This window comes from Pipistrellus kuhlii, unplaced genomic scaffold, assembly GCF_014108245.1.
Source record: "Pipistrellus kuhlii isolate mPipKuh1 unplaced genomic scaffold, mPipKuh1.p scaffold_m20_p_1, whole genome shotgun sequence".
Taxonomy (NCBI): Eukaryota; Metazoa; Chordata; class Mammalia; order Chiroptera; family Vespertilionidae; genus Pipistrellus; species Pipistrellus kuhlii.
Window position 1 is genome coordinate 97,510,808 of NW_023425404.1, and position 15,164 is coordinate 97,525,971.

A 15,164-nucleotide genomic window follows, 5' to 3' on the forward strand; every position below is an offset into this window, starting at 1 on the left:
CCCTCTATTTGTTGGCAAATATTTTAATGAGTAAAGTCAGTTTTTCTGTTTAGTTTCAGTTGCAAGTTAATTCTGTTGTATTTTAAATTAGTATTTGATAATAATTTTCCTATAATTGATGATTTTAATAGGACCATAATAATTCAGTTTAGTTTAATATAAAGACAATGATATAGAAATTTCAAACCTAAACTCCATCATTATCTTAGGGATACTCTAGTATTTAAATCTATGAATGTAAAGAAACAAAAACGACTTACTTTTAAAATTAATTTATTAAATAACTAATTGAAATAAGAAAAATATAATTGAAAAAAATTGACTACATTTGTATTGAGTGATGCTTAAGTGGCAACAATTAATATAACTACTTGAAAATAGCTTCCGATATGTTCCCAATGAATGACAAATTTTGTTTGCCATCTTATTTGTTCTTTCATGACACCAACCTAAGTGTATTAACAGATACCAGATGGAAGAGAGTATGCTCAGGAAGAGAGCAATATGGAGAACCTCTATGTTTTATGATGCTCTAAGTTTAGAGAATAAAAAATGTTTATCCTGGTTGGTGTTGCTCAGTGGTTGAGCATTGACCTATGAACAAGGCGGTCATGGTTCAATTCCCAGTCAGGGCACAAGCCAGGGTTGCAGGCTCAATCCCCAGTGTGGGGTGTGCAAGAGGCAACTAATTAATGATTCTCATCATTGATGTTTCTATCTTTCTCTCCCTTTCTCTTTCTCTATGAAATCAATAAAAAAAAATATATTTTTTTAGGAGAAAAAGACAGGAGAAAATTGATGGTGTGTAATACTGCACACAGAGATCAGGAACACATTTTAAGAGGTTAGCCCTGACAAAAAGACAGGAGAGGAGTAGAAATGAATGATTAAACCACAGAGAAGTACATTTTGTGGAATCATGAAGGGATTTTATAGAGGTAGTGAAAGCTGAAGTAGGAACTATTATTGGCACAGTAAAATCTATGTTCCATATCCAGTGATGTATGTTACCACTCTCTGGAGTGACCTTTCACCATCTCCAACCTTCTGTCTATCCTTTTCCCCCTCGTTTTTAGGCTTTTCCTGCCCCTAGTCTTTTTATCTTTATTGTTTGTTTTATAGTTTTTAAAGTATTCCGATAATACCTAGTACATTAATGCTTCACTGCACTGTAAATACAATTGTTTATCTCTATGCTTTTCTCGCCACTAGGCTCTTCATTCTGGTAGCTTTGGTAACAAACATTGTGGTGGTCGTGTTGTCAGTGCTCAGGGAAACATTGCCTAGAAACAGCTGACATCTACTGTGTGCTTGCACTCTGTTGGCATCAGCAAACCCAGAAATTCATAGATCAACTTTATTATCATCTTCATTTTGCCGATTTGGAAGGCTGATTAAATTGCACAAGGTCACACAGCTAATGAATGGTCAAATTATATTCTATTAGAATGCAGATGATCTGACTCCAGAAAACTTATGCTTCACTGCTATCTATAGTGACTCTCCAAGAAGTCATTCATAAGAAAGTTGATGGGCTATAACTCTCTCAATAAAAATATGAGCATATTTTTTTAGATTTTCCCTAAATGAGAGTTGGTTATATTATTAATACTTTGCAAGTTAGAATTTCTTAGTTAAGTAGGATTACTTTAAGGCACTTAATGTTAACCATTCTTACCATCTTTATTATTTTGTGAATAAATCTAGAAATAAGTTTTGTGGAACTTCCTTCAGACTCTGGCTATAATTAAGGTTAAGCTGTGTGAGGTCAATTTATACTATTTTATTATGATACTTATGAACTGTTTATTAATAATATTTCAAGTGTTATAATCAGGATAAAAAAAAAATCTCCTGAGGGCCTTGCAAAATAAAAGATATCCTGTGGCCTCTCTTCCACATGTTCTTTAATGACTGAATAGTCCTGCCAGGTGAGCTAATGGTCAGTCAGTCTCCTTCCCTCTGCCTCTTTTCCAGAGGATGGAAGGTTAACCATTTTCTGAGACAGTGGCTCCTGGACTTGAGGCTGCATCAGAATCACCCAAGGGAGATGTTAAAATGCAGATGGCTAAGACCTACCCGAGGAATTGTATAAAAATTGCAAGCTCTTGGTAACAATTGAAGTGTTACCAAGAGCTTGCAATTTTTACATGTTCCCAGGCTATGCTATTGTTGTTGCTCTAGTGTTCACACTTGGAAAACTACTGCTCTAAACTATATGTTATTTTTTTAATTTAAATTTTTGTTTTGTGTACATTTATTTTTGTTGTTAAAAGTACTATAGATGTCCCTTTTTTCCTTACACTGACCCTCTCAATTCTGCTCACTCCCCCAGGCCTTCATTGCACTATTGTCAGAGTCCATGGTTAATGCTTTGGTTACTCTCTTCCCCTTTTCCCCCTCTGTCTCCTTCCCTCTGAGATTCTTCGTCTGTTAATGCTGCCAGGTCTCTGGATCTATAACTATTATTGACCTTATCATCTAATCATTTCCTTTAAGAGGGAGTTCAGATCAACTCTTCCCAAACAGGTCATTGTTTCTTTCAAGTGTGTTCTAGCACTTATTTGGCTTATATCCAACAACTCTCTAAATAATGTGATCAGTTAATTGTAGAACCAAATGTTTTTTCTTAAAGTATTCAAAAGTAGTGTTTTCACAAATGCTGGTACAATGTAGACCTCCTTACCTTATCCCTGTCCACAGGTATTTCTCTCTTCCCTTCTTTATATAGTGTGTGTTCTGCGTTGGTTTCCTCCTTTCTAAGAGTATTTCATTCTTATTTTTGTGTCACTTACCCGTCTTAGAGTATACATTTTCACATTACCCTGAACACTTTGCACACCCCACCAGCAGGACCTCCCTGGGTCATTCTCATAGAATATACACTCAGTTTTTCTCCTGCTAAATACTTATCAAGACAATATCTTCAGATTTACCTTTGAATTGAGCCTGAACACCTGCACCCTGGTACCATGTCACTTTGATTCCTATATCAAGGACAGATTGACAACTAGTCTTGTGAATTACATTGTTTTGATCACCATAAAGAAGTGGCTAAATGTGTTATTCATTGTGTGTCTCATTTATGCAAACTCAGAAGATAAATTCCACTCAGATCTTTGAACCAGGAATAATTATTTTGTTTTGTTTGAGAATTGGAGTATTTTTAACTTAAATCTGACATATGAAATTTGTTCTCTTTTTGCCTTTACTTCTGTAAAAATCAGAGTCAATTTATGGCCTCACTATCAATTGTACAGGATGTGAAAACATTTTTGTACCACATCATTTTGACCTTATCTCATTTGCTTTTCTGCCACAATTTTTTCACTTTAAAAAAGGTGGAAAAGCTATAATATGTATTTCTAAAATGTGTTCAAAGTCTCCTAGAGTAAGGTAGGAATTTACTTTTATAAATGGAAATATTATATTTGTTTTTATAATGTATTAACTTTATATAGTTTTAGAATCAGTCTTTTTCATACCTCATTTAGCTGTCCTGTCTTTTGTTGGGTAACCCACAAATCCAGATCCTTTTCCTGTGGTAGATTATCAGAAACTCTAGACCTAGAAGACTATTAAATATTAAATAGGTTTAGCACTTTGGAGGAAGCATAGTTTTATAAAGGGTTTAAATTAAACTTTTTAACTCAAATATTTATGTGACATTTCATCTTTGAGCAGCATACTATTGTGTATGTGTGTGTGTGTTTCTGGGTATGTGTGTTCCTTATGCTGTAATCACAAGCATTATTTTCTTTTGTGTTTGAAACTGTAACATCACATTTCATAGATTGATCCTTCTTTCACTTATTTCAATAATGCACAATTCAAAACGTAACTGTGTGAAAGGAAAATTGCACTAGACATTATAAAACAGCAAGGACGACTCTATACAAGACTTGCAATAAGGATCAAGATCATTGCCGTAAAGTGGCAAATTAACTGCGACTCCACTGAATCAAGAGGCAGAAGGATTTTGAAATGCTGGGTACAGTAATGAAAACATACTGGAACATATTTGTGGGAGAGGTTAGTCAATGTGATGAAGACAACTGTGCTTGCTAAGTGATCTTTTCACATTTCAAAGTTAGGCTCTTTCTCTTATAGATGGATGCACTATCTCCTTCAATGATTACTTTCTAAAGGGATGGCTCACAGGTTCTCCAGAAAGACATTTATCAAGTTATTCTGGCTTTCTTCAGAAGATTTACATCTCAAAGGCACAGAGAAAGCATTATAAATGCAAGTTTTCTAAGAGTAAATGCTATCAGAAAAGGAAGGTCAGAGGAATAGAGTTAGGAAGAACTGTCTAACAATGAGTCATGCAGAGGGGAATGTTTAGATAGTCTTAGTGATATTGATGCTTCAGCTTCTCATAAGGTAAGATATGATAAGTTACATAATTTTTCAGTAAATAAAGATATTTTTATGTAATATATATAGGTTATTTTCTTTGCATATATATTTATACATATATATTTTTTCTATCCATTATTTAAATTTGATCATATATATATATATATATATATATATATATATATCCTATTTATTATTTAAATTTAAATGTTCATGGAATTGGTCATAATGTTTTGTTTTAAGAAACAAACAAATAGAAACAGACAAAGCTCTCATTTCCCCAAAAATAGGCAGATTAAGGAAAAGCGCAAGGAAAAAACCCTCAGTCTGCAATTATGACAAAGTAATTTATAAAAATATTTTCCTCATCAACAAATACTGACTTTGAACTTTTTGACAGAATCTAAATGAACTAGAGCCATGGTCAACAAACTGCTACTCGTGAGCCACATGCAGCTCTTTGGCCCCTTGAGTGTGGCTCTTCCACAAAATACCACGGCCTGGGGGAGTCTATTTGGAAGAAGTGGTATTAGAAGTTTAAGTTTAAAAAATTAGGCTCTCAAAAGAAATTTTAATCATTGTACTGTTGATATTTGTCTCTGTTGACTAATGAGTTTGCCGACCACTGAACTAGAGAACTAGGAAAAGTCATGAAAACAGAGATGCAAATGTACTAAGTCAAGTGATTTATTTATTTTCTTAAATATGATCTCCTATTTTACCAGTTATAAGAATCAGTAGAGAAGAAATTTTCAAGGAGAGAATATATAAAGTGATATAAAATGCAGATTTTTAAGTGATATAAAAATGAAAAATAATTGGAAATACCATTGTGTTCATTAGTTAAGAAGTCATTGCTAACCTTTGAAACTTCAATGCAAGAATAGCACCAGTGAAAAACCAGGGTGTAAACTGTCCAAATGAGTGAGTTCATGATACAACAGGGGCAACTGGTGTTTCACTATATTTTTTAAAATATATGCCACAAATAAAAATGTTCTAAGTTTAGATGGAACCCAAATAATTTTCTATTCTGAAAGTAAATATTATTTGGAAGAGAATAAATTTAAATTTCAAAAGAAAATGAGTAACCAAAAGAATACAGACATCAGTATATAGTGAGAGAGGCTGACAGGTGGCAGAATCATTTTGGAAAAGAAAAAGGCCACAGCTTTTGAGACAGAAAATAAGGAAAACAAGAAAAGCAAAGAAAGTTTTTAGTTTCAGTTAGTTTCATTATTTTCACTGCTACATAATCAATTCCATAAATATTAAGAGTGTGCTATTTTCAAAAGGACTTCAAAAGAACTATATTTAGCACAGGTCTGTTATACCTATTTCTACTAGATATTTAAAAATGAATAAAAAATATAATTTACTCTGGACACATTCTCATTTCTCGTAGTGAATGGTGTTATTAAATTTGATAGAAAAAGTGCACTTAACATACTTTTTAATTTTAATTTCATATGACCAGTAAGTGGTACTGATTAATATTCTCCTATTTAAATAATTGTTGCTAAGATATTATGCTATGTCAAATACCATTTACATAGTAGCACGTTATAAAAATGCTTTTTTGACACTACATAGACTCTTTAATAATTCACGAGTAGAAAATATTTTCTCCTTACTTAAAATAAGGCTGAAATGACAATAATGGCAAAATAGTAATGATGATGATAATATTTTAGTCCACTCTTCTAATTTTTCAAGGACAGACTTACATGAAAAGCAAAATTTGTGCCTATCTGAATTTTTTTTATTTTAATTTCAAGCCAAAATACTTATCTATTCTATTAAGCAAGAACATTTAAGACAATTGGAAATTCAACCATACCCTGCTTAAACAATTAGAATTGTTATAATTATCTTTAAGTATATTCACAACATAAATAAAGCCTTGATACTTCATAATTAGATAGAACCCCAACTTCTTTTAAGTATCTAGTTCTGCATTCAGATGATCAGGGGCACTATTTTAAATTAGTTTTAGGAAATGGGTGTAATGATTTTTTGTTGTTGTTGCTCTTGAATTTTTACCAAACTTTCATTCAGACTATAGATTGACAACTGGAGTTGTTAAAAGAAGTGTGTAGCCAAAATCGGTTTGGCTCAGTGGATAGAGCATCAGTCTGCGGACTGAAAGGTCCCAGGTTTGATTCCGGTCAAGGGCATGTACATTGGTTGCGGGCACATCCCCGGTAAGGGGTGTGCAAGAGGCAGCTGATCGATGATTCTCTCTCATCGATGTTTCTAACTCTCTATCCCTCTCCCTTCCTCTCTGAAAAATCAATAAAATATATTAAAAAAAGAAGTGTGTATAAGATAGCTAATAATATATAAGGAAAAAAAGAGACCTCTACTCCTATCCATCCTGAAGCTTTGGTACTTCTCATAAAAACACTTTAAGTGCTTTCATATATCATAATGTAAAAATAAATATTATTCTTATTTATTCAAGCAACTAATAGCCTCTATCAATAATTGTAAATACTGTGTATTCCTTTTCTATGCTTTTTGCATGATACTCATAATCTTCAAACATGACACTCATAATCTGTTTCTGAAACAGGTTTTGGTAAATACTGTTTCAGATAGCTGTGCTTCAATAATTTTTTTTCCTTTTGCAAGAAATGCAGTCTCCTTTACAAAGCAGTACTGAGTACCAGTTACAGGACACATTTGAGAGCTGATGTCCCTAGCACGTCATATGACTAGGACATATAACAGCTGAGATTTTTTCTTTACAGAATCTTCTTTTTCACATATATCCCCATATTAATATTTTGTTCATCAAGTATCATTCCACTTCCACACAACAAAGCCCATGAGTCCTAGAGGACATCAAATTTCCTTTTTGCTATCTTATTTTCTATCATGGATGCAGAACATAAGATGACCAAACCAAGCAAAAACAGAGGACATATTAGACTGAATGGTATCAACAGGAATCCATAGAGTTAATGCTTTATAATGTCAAATTTTATTAAATTCAACCAAAATTATTAAATATCAATTACAACAAATTACTGGTTTCAAGATTTGAAATTACAAAGAAGACTAAGGCATGGCCTTACTCTCCAGGGGTCCACAATCTCTCTGAGAAGAAAAACAGGCACTTTATATAACTGGACCATTTATATATGTTACTAGAGGCCCAGTGCACAAAAATTCATGCAGGTTGTGGGGGAGGGGGAATCCCTTAGTCCAGCCTATACCCTTTCTAATCTGGGACCCTGTGAGGGATGTTCAATGGACAGTTAGACATCCTTCTCACAATCTAGGTCTGCTGGCTCCCAACTGCTCACCTGACTGTCGGTCTGATTGCCCCTAACTTATGCCTTCCAGCCTGATCACTTCCTAACCAATCCCCTGCCAGCCTGATCACTCCCTAACTACTGCCCTGATAGCCTGATCACACCTAATCACTCCCTTGCTAGCCTGGTTGTCCCAACTGCCCTCCCCTGCTGGCCTGATCACTCACAACTGCTCTCCCCTGCCAGCCTACTTGTGGTCGCCATCTTGTGTCCACATGGGGGTGGCCATCTTGTGGGTTGCATTGATGGTTAATTTGCACATTTCCTCTTTATTATATAGGATCCTTTACTATCTCTTAAGTTGTTTTACTGAAACAATGTTTTTCCAACTGTTTATTCAATTGACATACAATTGGACTGAAAAATACTTCCACTCTAATATTTTATTGCCTTTGACAGAGAACTAATGAGTTGAAAATCAGTTCTTATTTATCTGGTTGAACTATTATTGATTTAAATTTATCTACTCAGCATTCACTCTGGGTCTCATCTTCTTTTTGAAATAGATTCTTGGCAGAGGTTCAAAAGCTCACACCTGATATACTTGATCTCCAAAGAGATGCTTTCTCATTAAAATTTTAGAAAAAATTTATCTACACATTTTATTTTATTATGAAACTACTATGTGTTGTAGGGAGCATTTGACAATCAGTGAATTTTATACTTTTAAGTCTATAGCTACAAGCAACATGTAACCTCACAGTCACCTTTTTGCTTTTATCTGCATTGAGTTTGTATTCTTAGAAACCATAAGTCTAGGCTTCTCCAGAGCTAATGGTCTCTCCTTCAGGCATAAACTGAAGAAGTAATCTCACTTTAAATAAAGAAGTTTTTTATCCAAGCTGTAGACATTTACAGGCAAAAATCTACTTTTATCTCTAGGGTAAGGTCAGCAGTAAACCCTATCTGGATCTTTTCAGTGGCCTTCCTTTTATGCACAGGTTTCATTCTTCTCACATAGCACCTTTGTAAATCTCAAAGCAGAGGGACTTCAGTAAGTGCAATTTACAGTTCCCTCAAGAGTAACCTGTCTAAAGTGAATGTGGGCCAATTTGCATTCAGTTTCTCATTATCAAAAAAAATGGGGGCTATGTATTATATTGCAATGTTTTCTAAGCTGGTTATCCAGAACATAGGCTCAGTGTGATGCCAATTCTTTACATACATTGCCAGACTAAACAAGTACCTTTTGAGGTCCATCTATCACAATTTATAATACATTAAGCCAAATCTAATGTTCTCTCTGGCTGGTGTTATGGGGATTTTCAATATTCAAACTAAGAAATTGCATTTGGGGAAAGGGATTTCTCCTCTCTTTGCCATAAAATTTCTTTAATTCTGTATTCTTGCTATGTACCATTGTACCTCTGTTATATTCTGGGACTAATCGCAGATTGATTTTAAGCATTTGAAATCTTAACTGGTAGCAGGAAATGGCTTTAAATTAACATTGCATGAATTACTATAAATTGTTCACTGAAAAAGAGAATGTTTAATTATAAATGAAGGAACCTGCTTCCTAGTTGATTAACTATATTAAACACTTTGTTTTCAAAGCTCTACACTGCTGCTAATGAGCTATTTCTCACCATGGTCACAGAGGGCACCTAACACTATAGCCCCTATTTTTATAATCGGTGCACTTGATAGAAAAAGTAGATTGCTTATATTGGACCACATAGAAATGAAAGACTAGTATTAGGTTTCAAGTTCTTAATGTATCTGTGCCTAGTTTACAGAGCTATGCTCTCAGTGTTCTGAACAGCCAAAGTAAATTAGAAAATAATTTAACTGTCCTCTGTTACTATAGATAAGTATGCAAACACACATAGCACATGCTCCCTTCCCCTCCCCCCGCCTTAGAATGTTACTGTTATCTATGCAAAATTGGGTAGCTTATTATGAGATAACATAAAGCAAGCTGAAACAGATATTCTCCAGTCAAATGATCCGTGCTGCTTCTTCTGAGCTTTCTTGATCACTTGCAGGACTCATTTGTCCCTCTTCCCTTTTAGAATCTAATATGATTGCCTTTGGTCAAATTATAAAACTATCTGACTCTGACATCAACAAATAGCTTTATTCTTTAAAGCTCATTTGATTATATTATTTTCTATTAAAATATAATTATAGCATACTTAATTTTATTCGTTAATTGATTATCAGATTTATAATTTTAATATTTTACTTTGAATTTTCACTTATTTTTATGAATAACACAAAATATAGATATTAATTTTGTTTTTTATTAATCTTATGCTTTGAATTGTTTAATAGTTTCAACCCAATTTCTGTAATGAGTTCCCAGGTTTCTCAATGTCAGTATCACCTTAATATGTCACTATTCCTAAAGTAGGGCTAGGAAACATAACTGCCTAGTAAATCAACAATGGAAATTTCAGCGGTTTTTATTGTGTAGTTACATGGAAGCTGACATATAACTTTATAATTAAATTTATTCTAAATATGCTGGCATATGAAGCAATTGTTAAATTAGCATAATGTTGGTGTGTGTATGTTTTTTAACTTTAAAAATAGTGAATTGTTTGTTTAAAATTTTTTTTTATTTAGGTCTATCACTTAGAAACAGGATAGGAAAAATTCTTACCAAATCAAAGGAAACTTCATTGAAATTTTATAATGCTAACCAAAGTAAATGCTCCTTGAAATACTATTTTTAGATCTCTTTATAAAAAATAAAATAAGCCGGGACCGGTTTGGCTCAATGGATAGAGTGTCTGCTTGGGGACTGAAAGGTCCCGGGTTCGATTCCAGTCAAGGGCATGTATCTTGGTTGCGGGCATATCCCCAGTAGGGGGTGTGCAAGAGGCAGCTGATCGATGACTCTCTCTCGTCGATGTTCCTGACTCTCTATCTCTGTCCCTTCCTCTCTGTACAAAATCAATAAAATATAAAAATAATAATAATAAAATAAAATAAAAAAGATAATCTTCCTGGCTGGATGGTTCCATTGGTTGGAGTCTCTTCCCTACACCAAAAGGTGACGAGTTTTGATTCCTGGTCAGGTCACATGTCCAGGTTTCAGGTTGGATCCCCATTGTCCTGGTACCTGTGGGAGGCAACTGTTGATGTTTCTCTTTCACATTTCTGTTTCTCTCTCTTTTTCACCCTTCTTCTCCCTAAAATCATTTAAAAAAAAAAAAGAATATTTTATATGCTATAGAATTTAAATTAGATTTTAATTATATATGCATGATATTATACACCAAATATAGTAAACAGATAAAGATTTTTAGCACATTTCTCTTTCTACTAAAATTCATATTTTAGTGTTTATTAAAAATATATATATATGACTGTATATAATATAATGCTATATTTTCTTCTAATTTTATCCTACTGCCATGTATTAATAAATAGGTAATTGGTAATTAGGAATGACTAAGGTTCATAAATTGCATTTTATTGTGGAAACAAACAATATGACAATATGATTTAAATATTTGTCTTGATATTTCATTAAGACTGAAGCTTTGTGCATTTTGTAAAGAATATTTTGATGGATTCCTCTCTGAGATTCAAAGTTATTCACACTTATAAAACATTTAACATCATGCAGCTTGTAGATTTTCTTGACATAAGTATCATAAATGTTAGGCAGATAAATTGTACTAATAATCTGTGAGTAAATACTTTGCAATATGTGAGGGACAGGGTTATATTTATTTTCTTTAATGTAATAAGGGTCTTGTAATTAGGGTCTTGCCTAATGTCTATTTTTGAACAGGAGACCTATAAATATTTTTTGAACAAAAAGAAAGAGAGTAAGCAAGAATGAAAGAAAAGGGAAAGAAAAAAAGAAGAAAAGAAAAGAAAGAAAGAAAGAAAGAAAGAAAGGGAGAAAGAAAGAAAGAAAGAAAGAAAGAAAGAAAGAAAGAAAGAAAGAAAGAAGAGATTGTTTTTGATGTTTGTTTATTTCTCCTCATAAAGATTCAAACAGTAAAGCAGATAAAATATTTGGTACTCTAGAGTAAATAATGTCAAAAGCAAATATTTCTAAGATTTAAAAAGTGTATTAATCTTCAGTGCATTCTTTCATAGTTTTCTATATTCCCATGGTGTTTCCAGGCCTTTATTAGTCCAACTGAGAAAAATCTGGTTAAATTCAGGAAAGGTAACCCAAAATACAATTAGAAGGCCTCCATTATTTGCAAGTTCTCTTTTTTGTTGTTATTGTTGTTGTTAATTCTTACCTAAGGATATTTTTTCATTGACTTTTGGAGAGTGGAAGGGAAAGAGAGAGAAATATCTATCAATGTGAAAGAGACACATTGATTGGTTGCCTTCACACACACCCTGACCAAGGCTGGGGATAGATCTGCAACCAAGGTACATGCTTTTGACCGGAATCTGAACCCAGGACACTTTAATTCACAGGCCAATGCTCTTCCCACTGAGCCAAAGCCACAGTTTTTCACATAGTTTTTACCATTGTCGTTATATAGTTAAGTTTATTGGTTAAAGTAAGTGAACAATTATTATTCTGATAATAATGTTTCACTGCATGTGCTTCATATCATCATATATAGATGATGATGTTAAGAGAGAAGAAATGAATAGAATACTGGAAAAGAGAAAAGTGTGTGCAGAAGAGAACCACTGCCATATAAAGAACAAGCTCTATTCCTTATTGTGTCCCTAGTGTAATTCAAAGTTCAGAACTGGAGCCCTTGGGAAACCAATAGATGCTCCCCAAGAAGCCCTTGGTAGTCATTCCTCCTGAACCAGGCTGTGACAACAGCACTGAAGTTAGCCCCAGAGAGAGAACCCTGCTGTAGGAATACAAACACAGCAGCTTTCCAAGCCCTGCCAAGAGGTTCTGTTAGTCATACACACAAGAGACTCAGCAGTTTCAACAAGAAACATCTATGGTCCTAACCGGTTTGGTTCAGTGGATAGAGTGTCAACCTGCAGACCGAAGGGTCCCAAGTTGGATTCCGGTCAAGAGCATGTACCTTGGTTGTGGGCACATCCCCAGTAGAGTGTATGCAGGAAGCAGCTGATCGATGTTTCTCTCTCATCGATGTTTCTAATTCTCTATCCTTCTCCCTTCCTCTCTGTAAAAAGTCAATAAAATATATTTTAAAAAAAGAAACATCTTTTTAAACTCAGGTTATTTCAATATATTAATATAAAAATGCTTCATGGTGTGAACTGACTTAAATCTTACAAATCTAGTTTTGGTCATCATGTAGATTCAACTTTAGAAAAATTTTCTGCAATATTTGAGTTGTTTAAGCAGTGTCATAATTGAGGGATGAGATAAGTAATGAATTGACTTATTATTATTATTTTATACTATAATTCATAATTACTTTATCCAAACAGGTTATATTGTTTGTTATAAGTTCAATAGCAACAATGTTTATGTATCATGTATAGATTTAAAGCATTTTCACATTACTGGAAAATATTATCCAATTAATGTTTAAGACCCTTGTGATCCCATGAACTGCAGTCAGTGTGTATGTGGAGAATTCCAAAGTAGCTTTGCTTGTTTTGCTAGCCAGTTACCAGATTGAATTGTTTACAGTCTCTAAGTGACTTAGGTTTTTAGATTACTTCTAGATTATATAAGGTTTATTGATATGAACATTAATTGGAAATAATTAAGATATAGATAGATGGATAGATGATAGATAGATAGATAGATAGATAGATAGAATATATATTATTTTATTTGCTTTATTTTATTTACTTTATTTCAGCCCAGAGATTAGCTAGAGTGAATGAAATCCCTAGCATTGTGAAAGTAACACTAACTACTTATGGAATTTTTATGTTTTAGCCTTAAAAAAGGGACGGTTTTGGATCACACCGGATCCTTATCACAAAGATGACAACATCCAGATTGGACGTGAGGTGAAAATATCTTGCCAAGTAGAAGCTGTTCCTTCTGAGGAGTTAACATTTAGTTGGTTTAAAAATGGTCGTCCATTAAGAAGCTCTGAGCGGATGGTTATTACACAGACTGATCCAGATGTGTCTCCAGGAACGACAAACTTGGATATCATTGATTTAAAATTCACAGATTTTGGGACATACACATGTGTAGCATCTCTGAAGGGAGGAGGAATAGCTGATATCAGTATTGATGTTAATATATCCAGCAGCACAGGTAAGCATATTTATGATTCCAAAGATGTTCATGCTGAGAATGATTTTCTTACCTTTACGACTCAGTCAGCCTACAAACATTCTTATTTTTTAAAGCTTCTTAAAAACAAATTCTAACCTTCTGAATTACCAATATATATCATGTTAATTTCATGTGGGGTTTACATAAATTTTATAGAAATAGTGCAAATAAAATTAATAGCACTAGCTTCTAGGCTAAATAGTAGCCTTTTATTTGTTTCATTTTATTTTTATTTAATTAATGAGAAACCTTTATTGCACTCTAAAATCACATTAATAAATGTAAACAAGAAATGTCTAAAAAGTTAAGGCATTTTAAATAAATTTTAATCTAATGGAAACTATTGAGTCCTAGGAAGAAAATACTCAGAGAAATCTGAATATTCAAATACAAGATATATAACAAATGTATTTTCTACCAACATAAGCCAATGACAAAGATGGTAAAGTTGTAATCAGATGTGACTTCCAAAGAACCTTATGATAGAATCTCTTCACAGTAATAATGGTTAAATATAAAATTATACTGGAATGAAAGTCCTTCTTTTGGGGGTTGAAAATGAAAACATGTTATCAATTTTCTCTCAATTAAATGCATATCTGCACATGAGGAAAATTAAAGGCTTATGTATAGGACACAGTAACTTAACTGTCGGATGTTTGACAGCCTTGTGGTCCCATGAACTGCAGTCAGTGTGTATGTGGAGAATTCCAAAGAAGCTTTGCTTATTTTGCCAGCCAGTAACCATATGGAATTATAAGATTTTTATATAATCATGGTGAATGATATGTATTGTAAAGGGAACACAAATATAGTTAGCAGGCATACTCTGTCTTGAGGAAATTTAAATAGTCTTCTTTTCTAGTTAGGAAGCTTTTTGACTCTTGTATCTGAACAGATTTTTCGTGTTTTGTTTGTTTGTTTGTTTGTTTGTTTTCTTCATGGTTCCAAATTGTTTTGTTTTGTTTTTCTTATGGTTCCAAATTGCAGTGTACACTGGATTGATTTTACTCCATTATGAATATACATCCATACTTTAGGCTGACCAAATATTCTTACTTTTTACCACTGTGCATTATTTCTAAGGAATATTTGATTTTTATCAGTCACAATTAATATAAAAGGTAGTCAGAGCAATGGGAAAAAATTTTGGGTGGGGGCAAATGTCCTTTTCTATATAAACAATAACAATAAAATAACTTTTTTTTAATCTTTCAAAGTTGGTGCTAGCACTAGGGGATGGACTCAATTTAGGATATTGAATAGAAAGCTGTTGATACGTTCAGTTAGTCATTATTTGTATGTAGTCATTAAATCAGCAAAGA

The 15,164-nt window shown here is 33.3% G+C and overlaps 1 protein-coding gene across 1 annotated transcript in view; it reads left to right on the forward strand.

Moving 5' to 3' along the window:
• Positions 1-15,164, forward strand: part of MDGA2 (MAM domain containing glycosylphosphatidylinositol anchor 2) — an 865,861-nt gene that overhangs the window by 603,388 nt on the left and 247,309 nt on the right. The window contains exon 7 of the mRNA XM_036457944.2: positions 13,489-13,818. Coding sequence (XP_036313837.1) covers positions 13,489-13,818 — 330 coding nt within the window. The remainder of the gene's footprint in view (positions 1-13,488; positions 13,819-15,164) is intronic.